Source organism: Sciurus vulgaris (genome assembly GCF_902686455.1).
Source record: "Sciurus vulgaris genome assembly, chromosome: 8".
In the NCBI taxonomy this organism is placed as follows: domain Eukaryota; kingdom Metazoa; phylum Chordata; class Mammalia; order Rodentia; family Sciuridae; genus Sciurus; species Sciurus vulgaris.
In genome coordinates this window covers 107,284,578-107,301,941 of record NC_136468.1, presented here as the reverse complement: position 1 = coordinate 107,301,941, position 17,364 = coordinate 107,284,578, and the positions used below count along the sequence as shown (strand labels likewise).

Here is a 17,364-nt window from a genome sequence, read left to right as displayed (position 1 = left end):
GAAACTGTGGTCAGTGTCTGGAAGGCACACTGTCCCTCTGGGTGTGGGATGGAGCACAAACTGGCTGTGCAAGGACTGGGAGGAAGAGGAAGACCCTGAGGGAAGGCATGTGCCCCGTGTCTGTGCTTAAGCCAGGCGCAGGAGTAAGGCCAGCTCTAGAGATGGTACCTGGGCTTCCCACTGCCCAGCAGGCCAGCTCCCTGCTTTTGGAAAAGGAGAGAAGGTTGATCTTGGAGAGTTCTGCAGATGAGAACTGGCCATGGCTTGTTAATGTCAGACTCTTTATATTAAACACAGACTCTTTTGATACCAGACACAAAGTACTTTGAAATACACTTAAGAGGCAGGTAGGTAGAAACCCCCACTTGGGCATCATTAGCCATCCAGAAGTGTGACTGGCTGGGTGTCAGATATTATGTGGATGTGCATGCAGAGGGTGGGGAAGAGGCAGGTCTCTTTTGCCTAGTGCTTGGAGGCTCCAAGTGCCTGGCCGGGAGTGAGGGCTAGATCCAGCCAGGGGAGGGGCTCTGTGAACTCAGGTTGGAGGGACTGAGGATTTGCACTCCATAGCCCTCCTGTTGCCTTGGCCAACCTGTGCTCATAACCTGGTTCAGGTTACACCTTTCTGCAGGAACAGCCTGTGGGGATGTCATTTTCTTACCTAGGAACTGAAAGTAGCACTGATCATGGCTTGTCCCATCCAAGGCCACCACCAGCCTGACTTTTTGACTTACTCTTTTCCCCTTTTATATAATGCCATGAGATTATAAGATACTGTCACAAGAGACAGATGTCAGAATATGTCTCCTCTCCGCTTGTGATGCCTGAGTGTCTTACCCCAAGACAGTGGAAGCTGGCTTTCACTTGCCCTTGGGAACCACGCACATCCCTCCTAATCCTTTCTGGGCTTCTGCTATTCTCCTCTTCCATCCCCCCACCAGGTGGGGAGATACTCTGACACCATGTAGACTTGCATTGTGTTCCTATTTATTTATTTTTATCAGCAGGGACTCATGGATTCCTATTGTGATCAATGGACTGCAATCTAATATTATCTCAATTTTGATGTTCAAGTTGTTTGATGTTTGGATAGTGGAGCCTCTTCAGGTGGGCTCTTATGTCTGGGAGGTATCCCCTTGAGCCATTCTGTGAGTGTTCCCTTGCTTCCTGTGCAAAAGGAAGAGATTGCAGGCTCTCTGAGTGTGACTACTGCTGTTGGGTCTGTAGCCCTAGTCCCCTGCTCCACTATGGACTGAGCTGGGAATGTCACATGTGTGCACACGTGTGTATACCCACATGTACATCTTCTTTCATTTCATTTACCGCCCCCTGTACTGGGCATTGAACCCAGGGGCCCTCTACCACTGAGCTACATCCCCAGCCCTTTGTATTTTTTATTTTGAGACACAGTCTTGCTAAGTTGCGCAGGTTGGCCTTGAACTTGCCATCTTTCCGCCTCAGCCTCCCAAGTAGCTGGGATTTCAGGCATGCACCACTGCACCTGGCTCTGCTTTCTTTTCTAAATGTACCTACTCTTGAGATGAGAAACCATGACCTACAACAGTATCTCTGATTCCTGTGCATAACATGGGTTTGTTGGAATGCGCTTATCTCTCCTGTTAGGCATCCCCTTCTCCAGCATAAAGGTGGCTCCCAGTTTTCTTCACGTAAGATTCCTAACTGATCAATCCTTCTGTATGTAACCAATTTCCTGTCACCTCTTACATCCCATGGGCCCTCGAATTCCTTCAGGTTTCACAGCAATTCCAAGCCAGTTATCTGAGGGCAAACCCCCATAGTGGCTTGCACCTCGTGTTTGTCTCCACCTGTGCCCACACTCAGACTGTCCTGAGGCTGTCAGGTGGTCCTCCAGATTGTAAATGTGTTTGTGGCCCTTTCTTCTCTCTTCTTTCTTTCCTTCACTGGTGCATTATTTTATGTAATAGATTCATTGAAGATGCTTCTTTCTTATTACCTCCTGTTGACCTGGGGTCCAGTCTAACTCTGTTTTGGGGTCCCCTCCTTTCCTTTTACTTCCTGCTATCCTGTTCACCTCCCTGGACCTTGTTCTTGAGACTGTCTGCCTTAAACGTCCGTAATACTCCCTGTGTGTTAGCCACTCATGTTTCCTGAGCTCACCAAATATTGTGCTTCATCCATCCTGGCCTTGGCCCTTTCCTGCTCTCCATCAAGTCAAGTCAGATGGTTGAGTTTTTATGGGTGTTCCTATGTTCTCACATGGTCTGAGTTCTTACCTGTGGACATTGTTGTCCCCTGCTGTGTACAGATTGGGAGGGGAAGATAAGTCAGCCTTCACTGCTTCCCTCCAAGTCTGAGCTCACATACTGCTCAGGAAACGATTCTGTGGGTGAATGAGTGAAAATGTGAGGCAATGGATATCTGGGAGCACTTTCCAGTTTCCAGTGACATCCTGGAGTCAGGAGAGGCCCCTTGGTCCTTTCCCAGGGAACCTCATAATGGATGTTTAAGTCTGTCTCATCATGGGGCATGTGTCTCCAGTTTCTTCTGGGTTTTCACCCCCAGTGGGGTGATGCAACCTCTAGGCCTGATGCCTGATTTGCTGATATCTACTTTAGCTCTGCAGGCTCCATCCTCTGGAGAAAGAACTTCATTTTGTTCCAGGGGACCAGGTGTAGTCAGAAGCTAAGGTGAGGCCACCTGGCCAGTGAAAAGCACAGTGGATTGTGGCAAAGCAGAAAGAAAACTGGAAGCTGGCCAGAAATTTGGCCACTGTTGCCCACAGAGGGAGCAAGGCAAGTCTGCAGTTCAGGTTTTGGGTGGGAATCTGTCAGTCTCTCTAGGCGTTGAGTGCTGCATGCCTACCCTGGCTGGCTTTTCCTGCATCCCCCTAGTTGGTGCTTTTTTTACACCCCCATGCTTCCCAGGGTGCGAGAATGGTGTGGCCTGAGATGGGAGGTGAATGACCAACAAAGGACATTTTCATTCCTTTAACAGCACTATTGCTCCTGCACAGTGTTGTATGTGGAAAATCCCAGATGAAGATTAGGACTTGCAGACTAAAGGCACGAGACAGATGACCACATAGAAGGGTTATGGCCCCATGTACAAGGTCTGCTTAGGAATGGGGGATGATTAACCAGTCTGGTGGGGGTGGGCAGGCAGGTGGGAGTTGACTCTTCAGCTGTGCCCAGAGAGTGGCAGTTTTCAGCTGGAAAGGAGAAGGGAAAAACTGGAGTGAGTCCCAGGGCACAGAGCAGAAGAAATCAGGAGTATAAGACTGAGCCTGGTGCGGAGGGTTGGTGTAGGGCCCAGGGAGAAGGGGCTGGAGGGCTCCAGCTGCTGAAGGGATGGTAGGGAAGTCCACTTGGGCTTCATTGTTCTGGAGTTTGGCCGAGAGACCTTGACTATGACTGCTGATTCTCCCTGGAATTGAGCAGTCTTGAGACAAACTAGTTTTTTGTCAACTGTGAGATGTATCACATGCATGTAATTTATTACCACTACTAAAGAGCAGGAATGTTCTAAATGGCATACTCTTTTAAATAAGTACAAATAGGCTTAGGATCCTTAGAATAAAAAGTCTCCTTCATTGTTTGCCTTCTAATAAACTGGGCATGGGCAGCACAGTGTCTGTTTCTTTTACCACAGTTCCCGAGTGGACCTCAGAGAGTACAGAGCCTGGTACTCTTGTTCAAGGAGCTTTATCATGTTTGGAGGCTGTTTATTGCTAAATTCAGATTCCTTCTGCTGGTTCCCATGGGCACTGCAGTAAGGGTGATGGCAGAATCAGCTGACTTCTGAAAGAAGTGTTTATATCGCTCATGCCCCCTGATAGGCAGCAGAATTGCATTCCTTTAGGTCAGCTAGTAGATACTGCTGTGCACCCCACCTTGGGGTTAGATGCTCGGAATCCAAAATAAATGCAATACAGATGTGTTCTCAGGGACAGATGTGTATGTAGGAATATGACTGAGAGAACTAAAGTTCTCTGGAAAACAGCAACAACAAACACCCTGCCTTAGCATTTTCCTTCTTTCCCTTCCAAAATATGACTAAGAGAACTATAGTTTGAATAAGCTATAGAAAAAAATGAGCAATGATGAATGAATACAGAAAACTGAATGGAGGGATAAATATAGAAAAAGAGGAATAATGATCTCATTTGATGGGTTGGGGGGGATGAGAATGTTTGTGTGTCTGCCCTGTGATGATTGCATGAGAAATTGAAATCCAGAATGGTGCATTGCGGGCAAGGAGGCATCTTTGGTTTTGCTTGTTTGTAGTTGAAAGTTGAAAAGCGGTCTTTCCATTCCACCACAGAAACAGAAAGATGGATATTTAGTGCCAGAACCTGAGAGGTTGAATTGATGACTGGAATTTGCACATGTGGTAGCCATAAAGGCCCTGCCCAGCCCACCCAGACTGCTCTCCCAATCTAAGGCATTTGAACTTGCAGATCTGAAGTTAGTGTTAGATCCCCAGAGGCTGAGCTCTGGGACACAGCAGGTCATTAGAACTGCCTAAGGGCTGGGCCAAGAGCCAAGGCCAGCAGGGCCCCATTGCTAGGGCTACACACTAAGCTGGCCTGAGGCTCTGGTGCAGGGGTCTTTTCTACAGAACTCCGTAGACCTCAGGGAGTGGCTTCAGCTTGAACACTTCCATCTTCAAAGCAATCTTTTACATTTGTTCTAAGTTAGGCTTGCCATAGAACTTCATCTTGTGGAAGGCAGGATCTACTGCTCTGGGGAAATGTGCACGACCACAGTCCTGTGGAAGTTGCTCAGGCACTGGAGAGGCGTTAAAAGTTTTGGGGTCTCCCTTCTTGCCTTTTCTAAGTGACCCTTGCATTTTCCAGTTTCCCAGCCTGTTTTCCCCTACCCTAGTCCTTTAACTCCAGCTTTCTAATTTCCTTCTAAAATCCCAGACCTAGAATGGAAACACGGGACTTGGGTTGTGCTGCGTTGTCTGAATTTTCAGGAGCAGGATAGCTCTAGGATTGTACCCAGGAGCAAGATGACACCCCAGGGTGCAAGGCTTGGGCAGTCATTTGCTTTTGAGCTTCCTATGAAGTCCCTGCTGTCATCCTCTTCTTCAAGCAAGGTTGACCTCCTTGTTTTTCTCAGTTGAAGAGGCAAATTGTTGGGGGAAGACCCCAAATAACACCCTACCTTTGCGTTTTCCTTCTTTCCCTTCCAAAAGTACTGCTTGCTGGGTAGTATAGATTACCAGTGGATACTGCCCATTACAGATGCAGGGTTTACTGGATAATAGTCAAGATTTTAAAATGCCCAAAGCCTAAGAGCCTGCCGGTTTTTTGATTCTTTTAAGCCTCTCGGTCAGCGTGTTTAGAGAGGTCTGAAATCCTAGTAAAGCCAAACCCCGAGCCAAGCGTCGGTAATTCCAGTCAGATGGCGGCTGGCAGGCGCCCCCCTCCCCTTCCTGGAAGGCGTTTCTTCACCCACTTTTCCCGTGTCTGGCCGAGCAGCCTTCGCCTGGGCTCTCAGAGCTGCGGTCTGGGGCGGGGGAGGGAGGGCTAATTCGTGTCAGATGGACGGACGCCGCGCGGGGCCCGGCGCTCGCTCCTGGCTTTTGTTCCCGGCGTCTGACTTCTGACGGGCAGAAGCTGCCGAGGAGGCGGTGCGCTGCACCCACCGGCTGGCGGCCACCGAGAGCCCTTTCGGGCCTCGCGGGGTCGAACTTTTCCTGGGACTCCCGCACGCCGGGAGCCTCGGAGGCATCTTCTGACTCGGACATCGACTGGCGAGGGTCCTATCCCGGCGGGCTTTACGCAGGGGCGACCATGCGGCTGCGCGCCCTGACCCCCGGGCAGCCAGCAAGGTTAGCGCGTGAGGCTGGGGCGCGTCGGCGCCGGGGCCAGGTGAGTGTGGTACTGACCTGGGGCGCCGGGTCAGAGCTGCGCATGGCGCAGCCACCTTTGGGCCAGTATGCACGTGGACCGTGAGACTGGGCGCGCGTGCCCAAGTGTGCTCATGCCTCTGTGTGTGTGTGTGTGTGTGTGTGTATGTGTGTGTGTGCGCGCGCGCGCGCTCGTGTAATTCGTGTGCCCTTGTCAGTGTGTGTTGATCTTGATGTGCTTGTCTAGCATGGTCGTCCATGCGACCGTGCCCGTGGGAAGTTTGCGCTGGACTAGGACAGAGGGCCAATGGGGCTTTGCCTGGTGGGGGACCGCCCTGGGGAGCCCATATCTGGGTGGGAGGCAGTTCGGGCTTAACTCTTGCTAATCAAATGGCCTCTTGAAAACGTTTCCCCGGATTCCTTTCTCCGGAATGGAACTGGGACACTGGCCATTGCGCAGGCTCACTGCTCCGAGCGTGTTTCTTGCACAGGTAAAGGACGCCTTTGCGCTGATGTGCGGGTTGCACATAGGCGCAGAAGTAGTACAAGTTCCTAGGTCCGCGTGGGTACCACGGGCGCTCTGTGGTCCATAGAAAGGTTTTCGATGGCCTTTGAATTACACGGAGGGGGCCGGTAGTTCCCCACTAGGTTCTGCCGCCCCTTCTCCTGGTCTAACAATCAGGCTTTTACTTTAGTTTTCTTGGCAACTATGAGGTTCTGAGGAGTGAAAAGTTGTCAACGTGTCAGCTAGTTTACTTGATCTTAGTTGAGCAGCATTCTGATTCTCAGTTTAGCAGCCAAACTCGGTTGCTCCTAAGTGTGGGAACAATGTGTGTTGTGTGCATGGAGGGGATCCCTTCTGCCCCAGGTACTGGCCCCCTGTGGAATGAGAAAAGTCTCTGAGGTCAGCTCTGCGGATGTGGAGACTGTTTATGTCTGTTTAATTTCAGAGTAAATTTGATCTGGGAATGAGCTTTTGATCTGTGTCTACTCCCTAGAATGCAATGGAGGTTTCCCAGGTAGCCAAAAGCCCACTTAAATTGTTTCAATGGTGGGGCTGAATATTTCCTGAAAGGAAAGCATAGCTGGGATTGTGGGGCTGTAGCCCTGTGCTATTGATTGGGTAACTGTTTTGCCAGGGCAACTTTTAGCCAGGAGAACATAGCAGAGAGGTCTTTGCATGTTTTTGCATTTTGGCAGAGTGAAGCATGTGTGTGGAGCTCCTCCCTGCCCAATTTTGCCGATTTTTCCTTCTCAAAAGAGACTTCACCATCAAGACCAGCACTAATTACCATGTCCCCCTCAGGGAGTCCTTGTGGAACCAGCAGCCCTGTTGCTAGTCATCCAAAGTTTGGCTCCTAACAATTAAATGCAATTTAGATTCCTGAACTGAGCCTGCTAACTGCTTCAGCATTGCATGGCTTCTCCCCACTCTGTGGGAGAAGCGAAAACACAGTATCAGGTGAAGACAAGGGCCACCTAATCCCGTCCAGTCTCCTTTCACAAGAGAGATGTTATGTACAGATGTGCGTGAGCAGATGTTATTACACTATCTTAAATGAACTCCTCAGGGGATCCAGCAATTGAAATGGCACCACGGTGCCTCTGCTGTTTGCTTCTTTGAGGTTTCTTGCTGTGGATCAGTGGGTGAGAAAGCTGCAGGCAAACAGTGCCTCTTTCTCCCTGCTTGGAATAAAGGTATTTGTAAGGCATAAAAGGTCACAGTATCCCTCTTTGGCCCACAGACTATGGCCAATTCATTTGGCCCACAAATATTAACTGAGGGTCCATGTTTCACTCTCTGCCAGCTGGGCAGGGCCTGCAGAGAAAAAAAATAGGAAAGAGCCTGGTGTCCTGCTTCTATCAAATTGCCATCTACAACAGGAGAAACAGGAGAGGAGTCATATAAACAAATAACTACAAAATGAGGGAGAAAATGTATGTGCCAGCTGGGATATTACGAAGAGGGATGTGTTTGTTATGTACTTGAATGAGAACTCCTGTCTGAATGATGCAGGGGTGAAACTGGTCCAAGTACTCTGTCCCTCATCCACTGTCTGTCAGGGTCTTGCATCATTATGATGGAAGTGCTCTGCTAATGTCATGAACTTCCTCATCAGAAGCACCGTTAATCTTTTGCAGGGCACTGGGTACATGGCACCTGCTATCAAAAAGGCAATAAGACAGTTTCCTTTGAAATAATTAGACACAAACATGGGAAGAGATACATAACAACAGTGCCTTAGAAGGATATAAATTCTTAGAGTACAGTCTGTTATATAGAGTTGTGGTTCTGTCTGACCTACATTAGAATTATCTGATGAACTTTGAAAACATCCAGTGTTCTGGTCTCACAACCCAATAACCTGATTTAATTGGTCCATGATGAAGCCTACCTAGGCCAAACTGTTTCAGAAACTCTGCCCTGGGGCTGGGGAGATAGCTCAGCTGGTAGTGTGCTTGCCTCGCAAACACAAGGCCCTGAGTTCGATCCCTAGTACCGCAAAAAAAAAAAAAAAAAAAAAAAAAAAAAAAAACTCTGCCCAAGTTATTCCTCTGCACTGATGTGTGGTGTAACATTTAGTTGTTTACAGTAGCTCTGTCAGGAAGCAGGAGGGAGAAGTAAGTTTTCCATTTTAAAGAGATTATGACTTGCCCATGGTCACTGAGCTTGTATTGCAGGTGGCAGAGTCAATGCAAAGGCTTCTGCTTGGTTTTCAGGGCAGTTTTCTTTTTTGACAGTCTTGACTGGATCAACATAAACACAAGGAGAAACATGGTTAAGTGACAAGACTGCTGAGGAAACTGAATTGGTCAGGAATGACTTGGAGAAGGCTGGGTCTAGAAATGGATATCATAGAAAACTACCAGTTATTAGACAACTTGAATAGCAGGGAAAGACAGGATGGTTCCAGAGCATACTTTGAAGTCAGATACCTCCTTGAAATCCATCCTTTGCCAGTACCACTCCTTTGGTAGTGGGCTTATGGAGTTCTTCTCTGTAGAGAGGATTCTGGGGCCATCTGGGGATTGTAGCTGTGATTGATTTGTTATGTCTGCCATAGGTGAAGGAGTAAGGAGTTGTGGTCTGTGTGGTGAGTATGTGCTTTTCCTATGAGAGAGAAATTGTTTCTCAGGGGAGATTTTTGCTCTATTGAAAATCAGAAACTAAGGTATTCATTCAAAATCTTGGGCTTGCTAGTTTTGTAGGATTCCAAGAGCACGTTTTAAGTGAAATTTGGCTTAGCATTTTAAAACTGAAGATATATTTTTTAAAATACAGTAGAGAATTTATCAAATTATGCACTTAAATGTGTACAGTCTTTTTTTGTGTGTGTGTGTGTGTGTGTGTGTGTACTAGGGAGTGAACCCAGGGTTGCTTAACCACTGAGCCACATCCCCAGCCCATTTTGCATTTTATTTAGAGACAAGGTCTCACTAAGTTGCTGAGGCTGGCTTTGAACTTACTATCTCTTCCTGCTTCAGCCTCCAAAGCCACTGGAATTACAGATGTGTGCCACTGCACGTGACTCTTGTGCAGTCTTCATAGCTGTTTTGGCAATTTTAAGTGCTTTGCATTTATACATGCATTTTACAATCAGTTTGCTAATTTTTAAAAGAATCCTGCTGGGATTTTGATTGAGATTGTGTTGAATCTATAGATTGTTAGGGAAGAATTGCATCTTAATTGTTGAGTCTTAACAGCCTACAAACATGATATAACTCTCAAATTATTCAGCAATGTTTGTAGTTTTTAGTTTATATGTCTTTCATATCTTTTGTAAGATTTATTTCTATATTTAATACTTTTCATACTATCATAAGTGTTAAAATTTTTTTTTTTTTTCAGTACTGGAGATTGAATTCTGGGATACTTTACCACTGAGCTACATCCTCAGCCTATTTTTATTTTGAGATAGGGCTTCACTGAGTTGCTGAGGGTCTCACTAAGTTGCTGAGGCTGACCTTGAGCTTGTGATCCTCCAGCCTCAGCCTCCTGAGTTGCTGGGATTATAGGCGTGTGCCACTGCCTGGTTTAAAAGTACCTCTTTAAAGGCTTTATTTGCAAATAAAGCTGGAATTTAGGGCTTTGACCTCTAAATTTTGGGGTGGGCACAGTTTAGTTCAGAACAAGCAGTTGTGAAATTTGGACTGTATTTAGACATTTCTTCATTTCTCTTTATAGTTATATCAGTTTTTTTTTATCATGTATTCTGAATTTTTGTTATTAGATACTTACATGTTAAAGAATTATTACGTCTTCTTGATGACCCTTTAATCATTAAAAAATGACTTTATCTTTGGTGTCTTTGATCTGAAATGCACTTTGTCTTGTATTAATATGGCTACCCCAAATTTTCTTTTGTTAATATTAGACCGATATGTTTTTTCTTACACTTGCCTTTTTTTAAAAAACAAAATCACTTTTAACTGAGATATTTAGTGTTTCCATGTATATGATTATCAAAATGATGAGGTTTAAATATATTATCATATGTAATGTGGCGAGGAGATATTTGAGTCTGTTAATAATCACATGTGCACCACCATGCCTGGCTTCCCTTGGCTTGCTTTCTTGTTTTCTATTGCTCCTATGTTTTCTTTGTTGTGTGCCTTTTTTTTTTTGGGGGGGGGGCATATTTAGATAAATTAAATTATCTTAAGATTTCATTGTATTTCGTTTGTTGGCTCCTTATCTGCAATTCACTATTTTAGCTGATACCTTTGGGTTTGTAGCACACCTTTCTAACTGATTGCAGTCTGCTTTCAAGTGATATTATATCTCTTCATAAGTGCTATGAGAGCCTGAAAACAGTATTATTTTCTTTTTTCCTTTCCTGAGTTTTGTGCCCTTTCTTCACATACTTTATTTCCACATATGTTAAATATTGCATTCTATTTTTATTTAAACAGCTAATGTTTTAGCGATCCTTCAATAATAATAAATAAATCTTACATATTTAACCATGTACTTACCTTTTCTGGCGCTCTTCATTCTTTTATGTAAAAAGTTGTATTTCCATCTATTGTTTTCTTTTTTGCCAAAGGATTATCTTTATTTAATGTGTATTTAATATATGTGAGCTAGTGATAAATTCTTTCGACTTTTCAGTTTTTGAATATCTTAGTAAGTTTATTCTCTTTCATTTTTACCGGGCACCAAGTTCTAGATTTTCAAAACTTATGTAGTATTTTATATTGATCCACTATCTTCCTTTTTTTTTGTATTGAAGATTTAAACCACAGGCACTTTACCACTGAGCTAGATCTTCAGCCTTTTTTATTTTAATTTTTTGTTTTGTTTTTAATACAGGGTCTCACCAAGTTGCTTTGGGCTTTGCTAAGTTGTTGAGGCTGGCCCCAAACTTGTGTCCTCCTGTTTTAGCCTCTCAAAATGAGAAGTCTTCAGTTATCCTAATAGTTGGTTCCCTGCATGTCATGTGTCTTCTTCTTTCCTCTTGTTACCTTTTTTTTTTTTTTTTTTGGCAGTACTAGAGATTGAACACAGAATTTCACACATTCTAGGTGGGTATAGTGGTGCACGCCTGTGATCCCAGCAACTCAGAAGTCAGAGGCAGACAGATTGCAAGTTCAAGGCCAGTCTCTGTAACTTAGTGAGACCCTGTATCAAAATAAAAAAATAAAAAGTCAGGGGGTGTAGCTCGGTGGTAGAGCACCCTTAGGTACAATCTCTAGTACCAAAAAAAAAAAAAAAAAAAAAAAAAGATAATAATAATTAAATAAATAAATAAAAATAAAATAAATAAAAAGGAAAGAAACATAAAGAACCTTGCATATTTTAGGCAAATACTGTATCATTGAGCTACATCTCCATACCCCTTTTTTAAAATTTTTTATTTTTGAGACAGGTCTTGCTAAGTTGCCCAGGCTGGCCTTGAACTTGCCATCCTTCTGCCTCAGCCTCTCGAGTAGCTGGGATTGCACATGTGAACACCATACTGGGCTTCTCTCTGGTTGTTCTCCTTATTGCTGAGTTTGAGCAATTTGATTATCAGTTGGTATAATTTCTATAACCTTTTTTGTGTTAAGGATTTATTGTTTCTTGATTGTCTGGGTGTACAGTTTTCTTCCAAGTTTGGAAAAATTTCAGTCATTATTTCTTCAAATAGTCTCCCTTCTCTGCTCTTCCTCTCCTTTGGGATTCCAGTTGTGTGTGTATTCTGCTATTAAAACTCTCCCACAGCTTCGAAGCTCACTTGTTTATTTATTTAGGTTCAGTCATGTCTCTTTGCTTTATTTTTGAAGGTTTTTATTGTGATGTCCTCAAGGCCACTCATCCGATTTTTACAGTGTCTATTTGGCCACTAAACACATCCAGTGTATTTATTCACCTCAGAGTTTTATATGTTCTTCTGTGGATGTTTAACTTGGGTCTTTTTATATTTTCTAAGTTTCTACTTTTTGAACACATGCAGTGCAGTTATAATAACTCTCTTAATATCCTTGTTTGCTATTTTTAACATCCCCATCAATTCCAGTTTAGTTTTGATTGATTGTTCTCATTATAAGTTATGTTTTCTTGTCTCTTCAGGTGTCTGGTAACTTTTGACTGGCTACCAGAGATTGTCACTTTTACGTTAGGTACAGGAAAATTTTGTATTCCTACAAGAATTCTTGAACTTTGTTCTGAAATGTAATAAAGTTACTTGGAAAAAGTTTGATCCTTTCTGGGTAGTGCTTTTCAGAGAGGGTGGGGTAAGTCAAGAGCAGTGTTCAGTCTAGAGCTAACTATTCCCCATGAGTAAGGTAAAAGCTTTCTGTTTTCTATCACTGTGAATTTTGAGGTTTCCCAGTTGGACTATGGAAGCAGGCACTATTCCCATCTTCGTGTCAGCACTGGATACTATTTCCTCTAATCCTATTTTGTAGTTCTTTCTCCAGCCTTGGGTAGCTTGCTCATTCCCTCGCGGGTGAGCGCGCGCGCGTGCGCACACACGATTGTCAGTATCTGGGTGAATGTTTGAGAGAGACCTTATGCAGTGTTAGGAGTTGTGAGTAGCTCTCTGTTTTGTGCTACTCTGTCTAGCAAATTCTTGCTGCCTTGGTCATCTCAGGGAGTATACTGGGCTCAGTCTCTTTTCTCCTTTTCTTCTCCATAGCCTGGAAAATCTCTGAAGGCAGATATCTGGGGCAACCTTGGAATTTATCTCATTTTTTCTTCTCCTGGAGGTGCAGTCATGTATTGCCTAACAATGAGGATACATTCTGGAAAATACTTCACATCATTAGTCAACTTCATGATTGTTTCAATATTATAGACTGTACTTACACAAATTAAGATGGTTACAGTAAGACTGGATGATAGGAATTTCCCAGCTTCATTATAATCTTATGGGACCACTGTTGTAGGTGAGGTGTGTGTTGACCAAGGTCTTCTTACCACTATTCCTTTTTTCTGATGTGGTGTCTTAAAAGCAGTTGTTTTGGATGTATTGTGTATTTTTTGATTATTTCAGATGTGAGGATAAATCTAGTTCCTGGTACTACTTCTGAATCAGAAGTGGAAGGGTCTACGATTTTAAAATAACCAAAAAAAAAAAAAAAAAAAAATGCTATCAAATGGTTTAACCTCATCTTCGAAACTGTATTGCCAACCTCTCTTTAGCACTATCTTTTAAAAATAGAACCTTTCTTAGAGATTTTTACACAGTAAAATGCCAAATTTTCAAGTACACAGTTTAAGGACTGTTATTGTGGGTTCCCTCTGTAACCACCATCCAGAGCATGAGGCTGTACTTCTACCCGGAAAGTTTCCTCATGCCCTCTGCAGTCAACACACACCCCTAGAATTGATCATTATTACTTCTGTTAACATAGACAAGTTGGCCTGTTCATGAACATTCTAGAAGTAAACCGCTCACGTGTTCCAGCATGTTTTAGTTAGCATAAGGTTTTTGATGTTAAGCAGTTTTGTTATATGTATAAATAGTTTGTGCTTATGTATTCCTGAACAGTATTCTGTTACATAAATATGCTGTAATTCCCTGCCCCCCTCTCATCTTATGGTGTGCATTCACTTCATTTCCAATTTGGGGTGCTTTTAAATAATGCTGTCCTGACCATTCTCATATAGATCCATTTTTGGAAGTAGACACTGAGATCTTTTTAGTGTATATAAGAGTGGAATTTCTGGATCATAGGGCAGGTATATGTTTGGTTATAAGACGTGGTCAAACTGTTTTCCAAACTTCTTGTATCATTTGTTTCAGGTTCTCAGTAACATTTTATTTTCATAGTAAATTTTAATTATTCTGGTGGGGGAGTAACGGCTTCAAGGGATGCATATTATCTGATAGCCTTGGATACATTAATTACTGATAGAATGCACTATTACATGTCAGCAAATAGGTGTAGGATGGCATTTGGTTACTAAAGCAAACTGAATTCTTCTAATATCATCAGATACAGCTATGAGCCTTGGCTCTGCAAATATAATTTGGTGGGTGAATAGCTAATTTCCTCCTAGTACTACTTCTTGTTAACCATGTTAAGGAGGAAGGAAATGCATGTCACAAGCTGGTCTTACAATTGTCTTTTCTGCAGAAGAGCAAGCACATTGACCCAGAGAGGCTCAGACACTTAACTGGTGGTGATGTTGTGGCACCTTTGAATGCCTTTGAGGAGAAAACCACATCTTTGTACTATTTGCTAATCATTTCTTTAAGAAGAAAAAGACTATGGGAATCTGTATGAATTACTTTGTCACAGAAGTAGATGATGTCAGCCTCAAGTCTGGAAGGGAATGGGTTATCACATAAGCTTGTGATAAACTATGGTTCATCTCATGCTCTGGCTGCCCCCACGCAGGGGTGTGCAAGTTGGATGACAGAATTGCTGTCTGGGACTCTGGGATCCAGAACACTGACTGGGTGTCTGTGAGTTGCCTTGAGAATTTTAGCATTGCTGGAATGCTTTCTTGTTCTTTGTTTGCTTGGTGAAGTCCCTGTTTTAGCTCTTTACAAACTCTGCTAGATTTATTATCTCCTGAGAAGGAAAAGGAAAAAAGATACAAACTATGAGTTGAAGTGTTGACAGTTTCTTCCTTTACTTTTTCAGCCAGAAGAATTTACCACGAGTCTGCACAGTTTTAAGAAGAAGGTCTTTAAAAAACCCAAAGCCTGTGGAGTTTGCAAACAAATCATTGATGGTCAAGGGCTTTCGTGCAGAGGTAAGAACATGCTGATGATTCACTCGCTGTTTGAACTAGAGCAAAACAGACATAGCAAAATGAAAACATTCTTACTGGAGTTTCCAAAAGTTAAACCATGAACTTTCCCTTTGTAGTGTATGTTCACCCTCCACCTGTACTTGGTAGGGACCTACCGTATTTACACAGATATATGTTCATGAGGAGATTTTCCCAGAAAGAGCAGTTATTCCCGTAGGATAAGAGACAGCCATTGATAATTCATGATCTACTCTTTGGTCTTCACTGTAGTGTTTGTAGCTCACTTTATTCAATTTGACTTTCAGACCTTTATTTTTTGGTACTAGGGATTGAACCCAGGGGTACTTAACCACCGAGCAATATCCCCAGCCCTTTTTATTTTTTATTTTGAGACTGGTTCTTGCTAAGTTGTTGAAGCTGGCCTCAAACTTGTGATCCTCCTGCCTCAGTCTTCTGAGTTACTGGGATTTCAGATGCGCACCACCATGCCTGGCAACTTTCGGATCTCTTACCAAAGTTTGCAAATGAAGTTTTTCTCTTCTTTAGAGTTAGGGTTTATTGTGGTGTGGCCCTTTGCAGGCTTTTTTACAAGTTCTGTCTCTGAACAGCTACCAGCTTAGCTACTTGATGCTTAAACATCATGAAGTTAATGGAATTGACTAATTCTTTAATTAATCTGCATAATGGATGTGTGGCTTGGTGGGTGAGGTGGGGTGTGTCAAACAGTGGAGACTTGGCCTTTGAAGAATGTGTAGGTCTATTCTTAGACATTACTTTTTTTGTGGGTTTGGAGATTTCTGGAAAATTTGCTAGTGGGCTTCTGTGTTGTTGGATCTCCTTGACTCTTTCCTCCCTGAGGCACCTAGTAGAGGGTCCCTTATGGCTGCTTTGAAGCAGATAGGAGGCACACAGCAGTCAGACTTTAAGAGGCTGAGGATATGACTCGGGAACTGAAAGGGTCTCTTGGGATCCTTTCCAAGTTAAAAAGTCTAAGTGTGGTTGGTTCTCCTCTCTGAACCCCGTCGTGTCACTCAGTGTGGAAGCGTGGGCTCTGTGTGCTCAGGGACCACTGTCTCCTCTCCCTCCTTGCACTGCTTCCGTGGACTCCCATCCCCCAGGCCTGTTGGGTGCTACTTTCCTACTGAGTCCCTCAAACTCCTCCACTTTCTGCTCTGATGCAGCTCCTGTAATTCTGCAAGGCACTTGGCTTGGACATGTCCCCAAGTTGCAGGTGACTTGGAGAAGAGTCTGACTCTGAGGTTGATTTTCCTCATCTGTGATACTGAGGAAGCCCACCTAGCAGTGGACAGATCCTCCCTACATGGGCAGTCCTGGAGGGGACTGATTGAAGAGCAGTGGTTATGGGCAGTCACAGGAACCCGCCTGAGATGTGCTGACTGGTGCCCTGCCCCCAGGCCTGGAGGAAAGAATGAATCAGGGAGTGGGTAGCCTTGAGAAGAACAGGGACCTCTGGTGGCCCAGCAGAGGTGACCTTGTGGAGAGGGCAACCCCACTGTCCTTTGTGACTGTGACCTCCCTCTGGAGTACCCCTGGGGCTGAATCTAACCAGAAGTCAGAGGCCAGGGAGCCTTCTGAGGAATTTTCTGCTGCTGGGCAGAGAACAGGGTCTTCAGTCTGCTCCCAGCCAGCTGGTGTGACATGGACGATGATCCAGTACTTTCTGGCCTGTGTTTGTAAGCAGTGCTGCACTTCATGATATCCTGGTTGCTCTGAGGACTTTGGCCTGCCACTGGCAATTCCTGTGCACAGCTTGTCCAGGGCAGGAGGGTCACATCGGCCATAGCACAGTGACCCTTTCTGTTTGTACATGTAAGGTGATGAGAAAGGCACTGCTGTTCTCAGAGTAGCATCCTCCTCCATCAGGCTTGCCCCAGAGTGCCTGTGAGTGAAGACAGCAGTGCCTGTGTGTCTGCCCTCTGGGGTCAGTAGGGGCTCTGCCCCACTCCAGAAATATAGCAGGAATGGGGACTCTTTGAAGACTCCCCATATTGTAAATCTTATTCCAATAGAAATAGTCCTCTATTTTAAAATTTGGGTCCCCAAATATGACTTTTTGGTATGAGAATAAGGTCAAGGAGCATCATGGTTGATTGAATATGGCAGAGGCTACATCCAATGAAGGGATCCCCTGAACTAGCATCTACATGCTCTGTGCAGTGTGGGAAGAGGTGAGATTGAGAAGCAAAGACTGAGTTCAGACAGACGGGCTGTGCACTACTCCTGACTCCCACATGGGCAAAGTATGCTCCTATTCAGAGACAACATTTTGGGTCCAGTATAACAATTTTACCTTGAGGATATTACAAGGACTAAAT

The 17,364-nt window shown here is 44.2% G+C and overlaps 1 protein-coding gene across 2 annotated transcripts in view; it reads left to right on the top strand.

Annotated features, from left to right (window-relative positions):
• The window catches only part of TNS3 (tensin 3), a 268,106-nt gene that overhangs the window by 38,266 nt on the left and 212,476 nt on the right, over positions 1-17,364 (top strand). Inside the window, exons 1-2 of one of the 2 annotated variants that reach the window (XM_079149899.1) lie at positions 5,598-5,860; positions 14,917-15,028. In XM_079149899.1, coding sequence (XP_079006025.1) covers positions 5,783-5,860; positions 14,917-15,028 — 190 coding nt within the window. In that variant the 5' untranslated portion in view covers positions 5,598-5,782. Of the gene's footprint in view, positions 1-5,597; positions 5,861-14,916; positions 15,029-17,364 lie in introns of those variants that run through there. The other variant, XM_079149903.1, reaches the window with a different exon arrangement.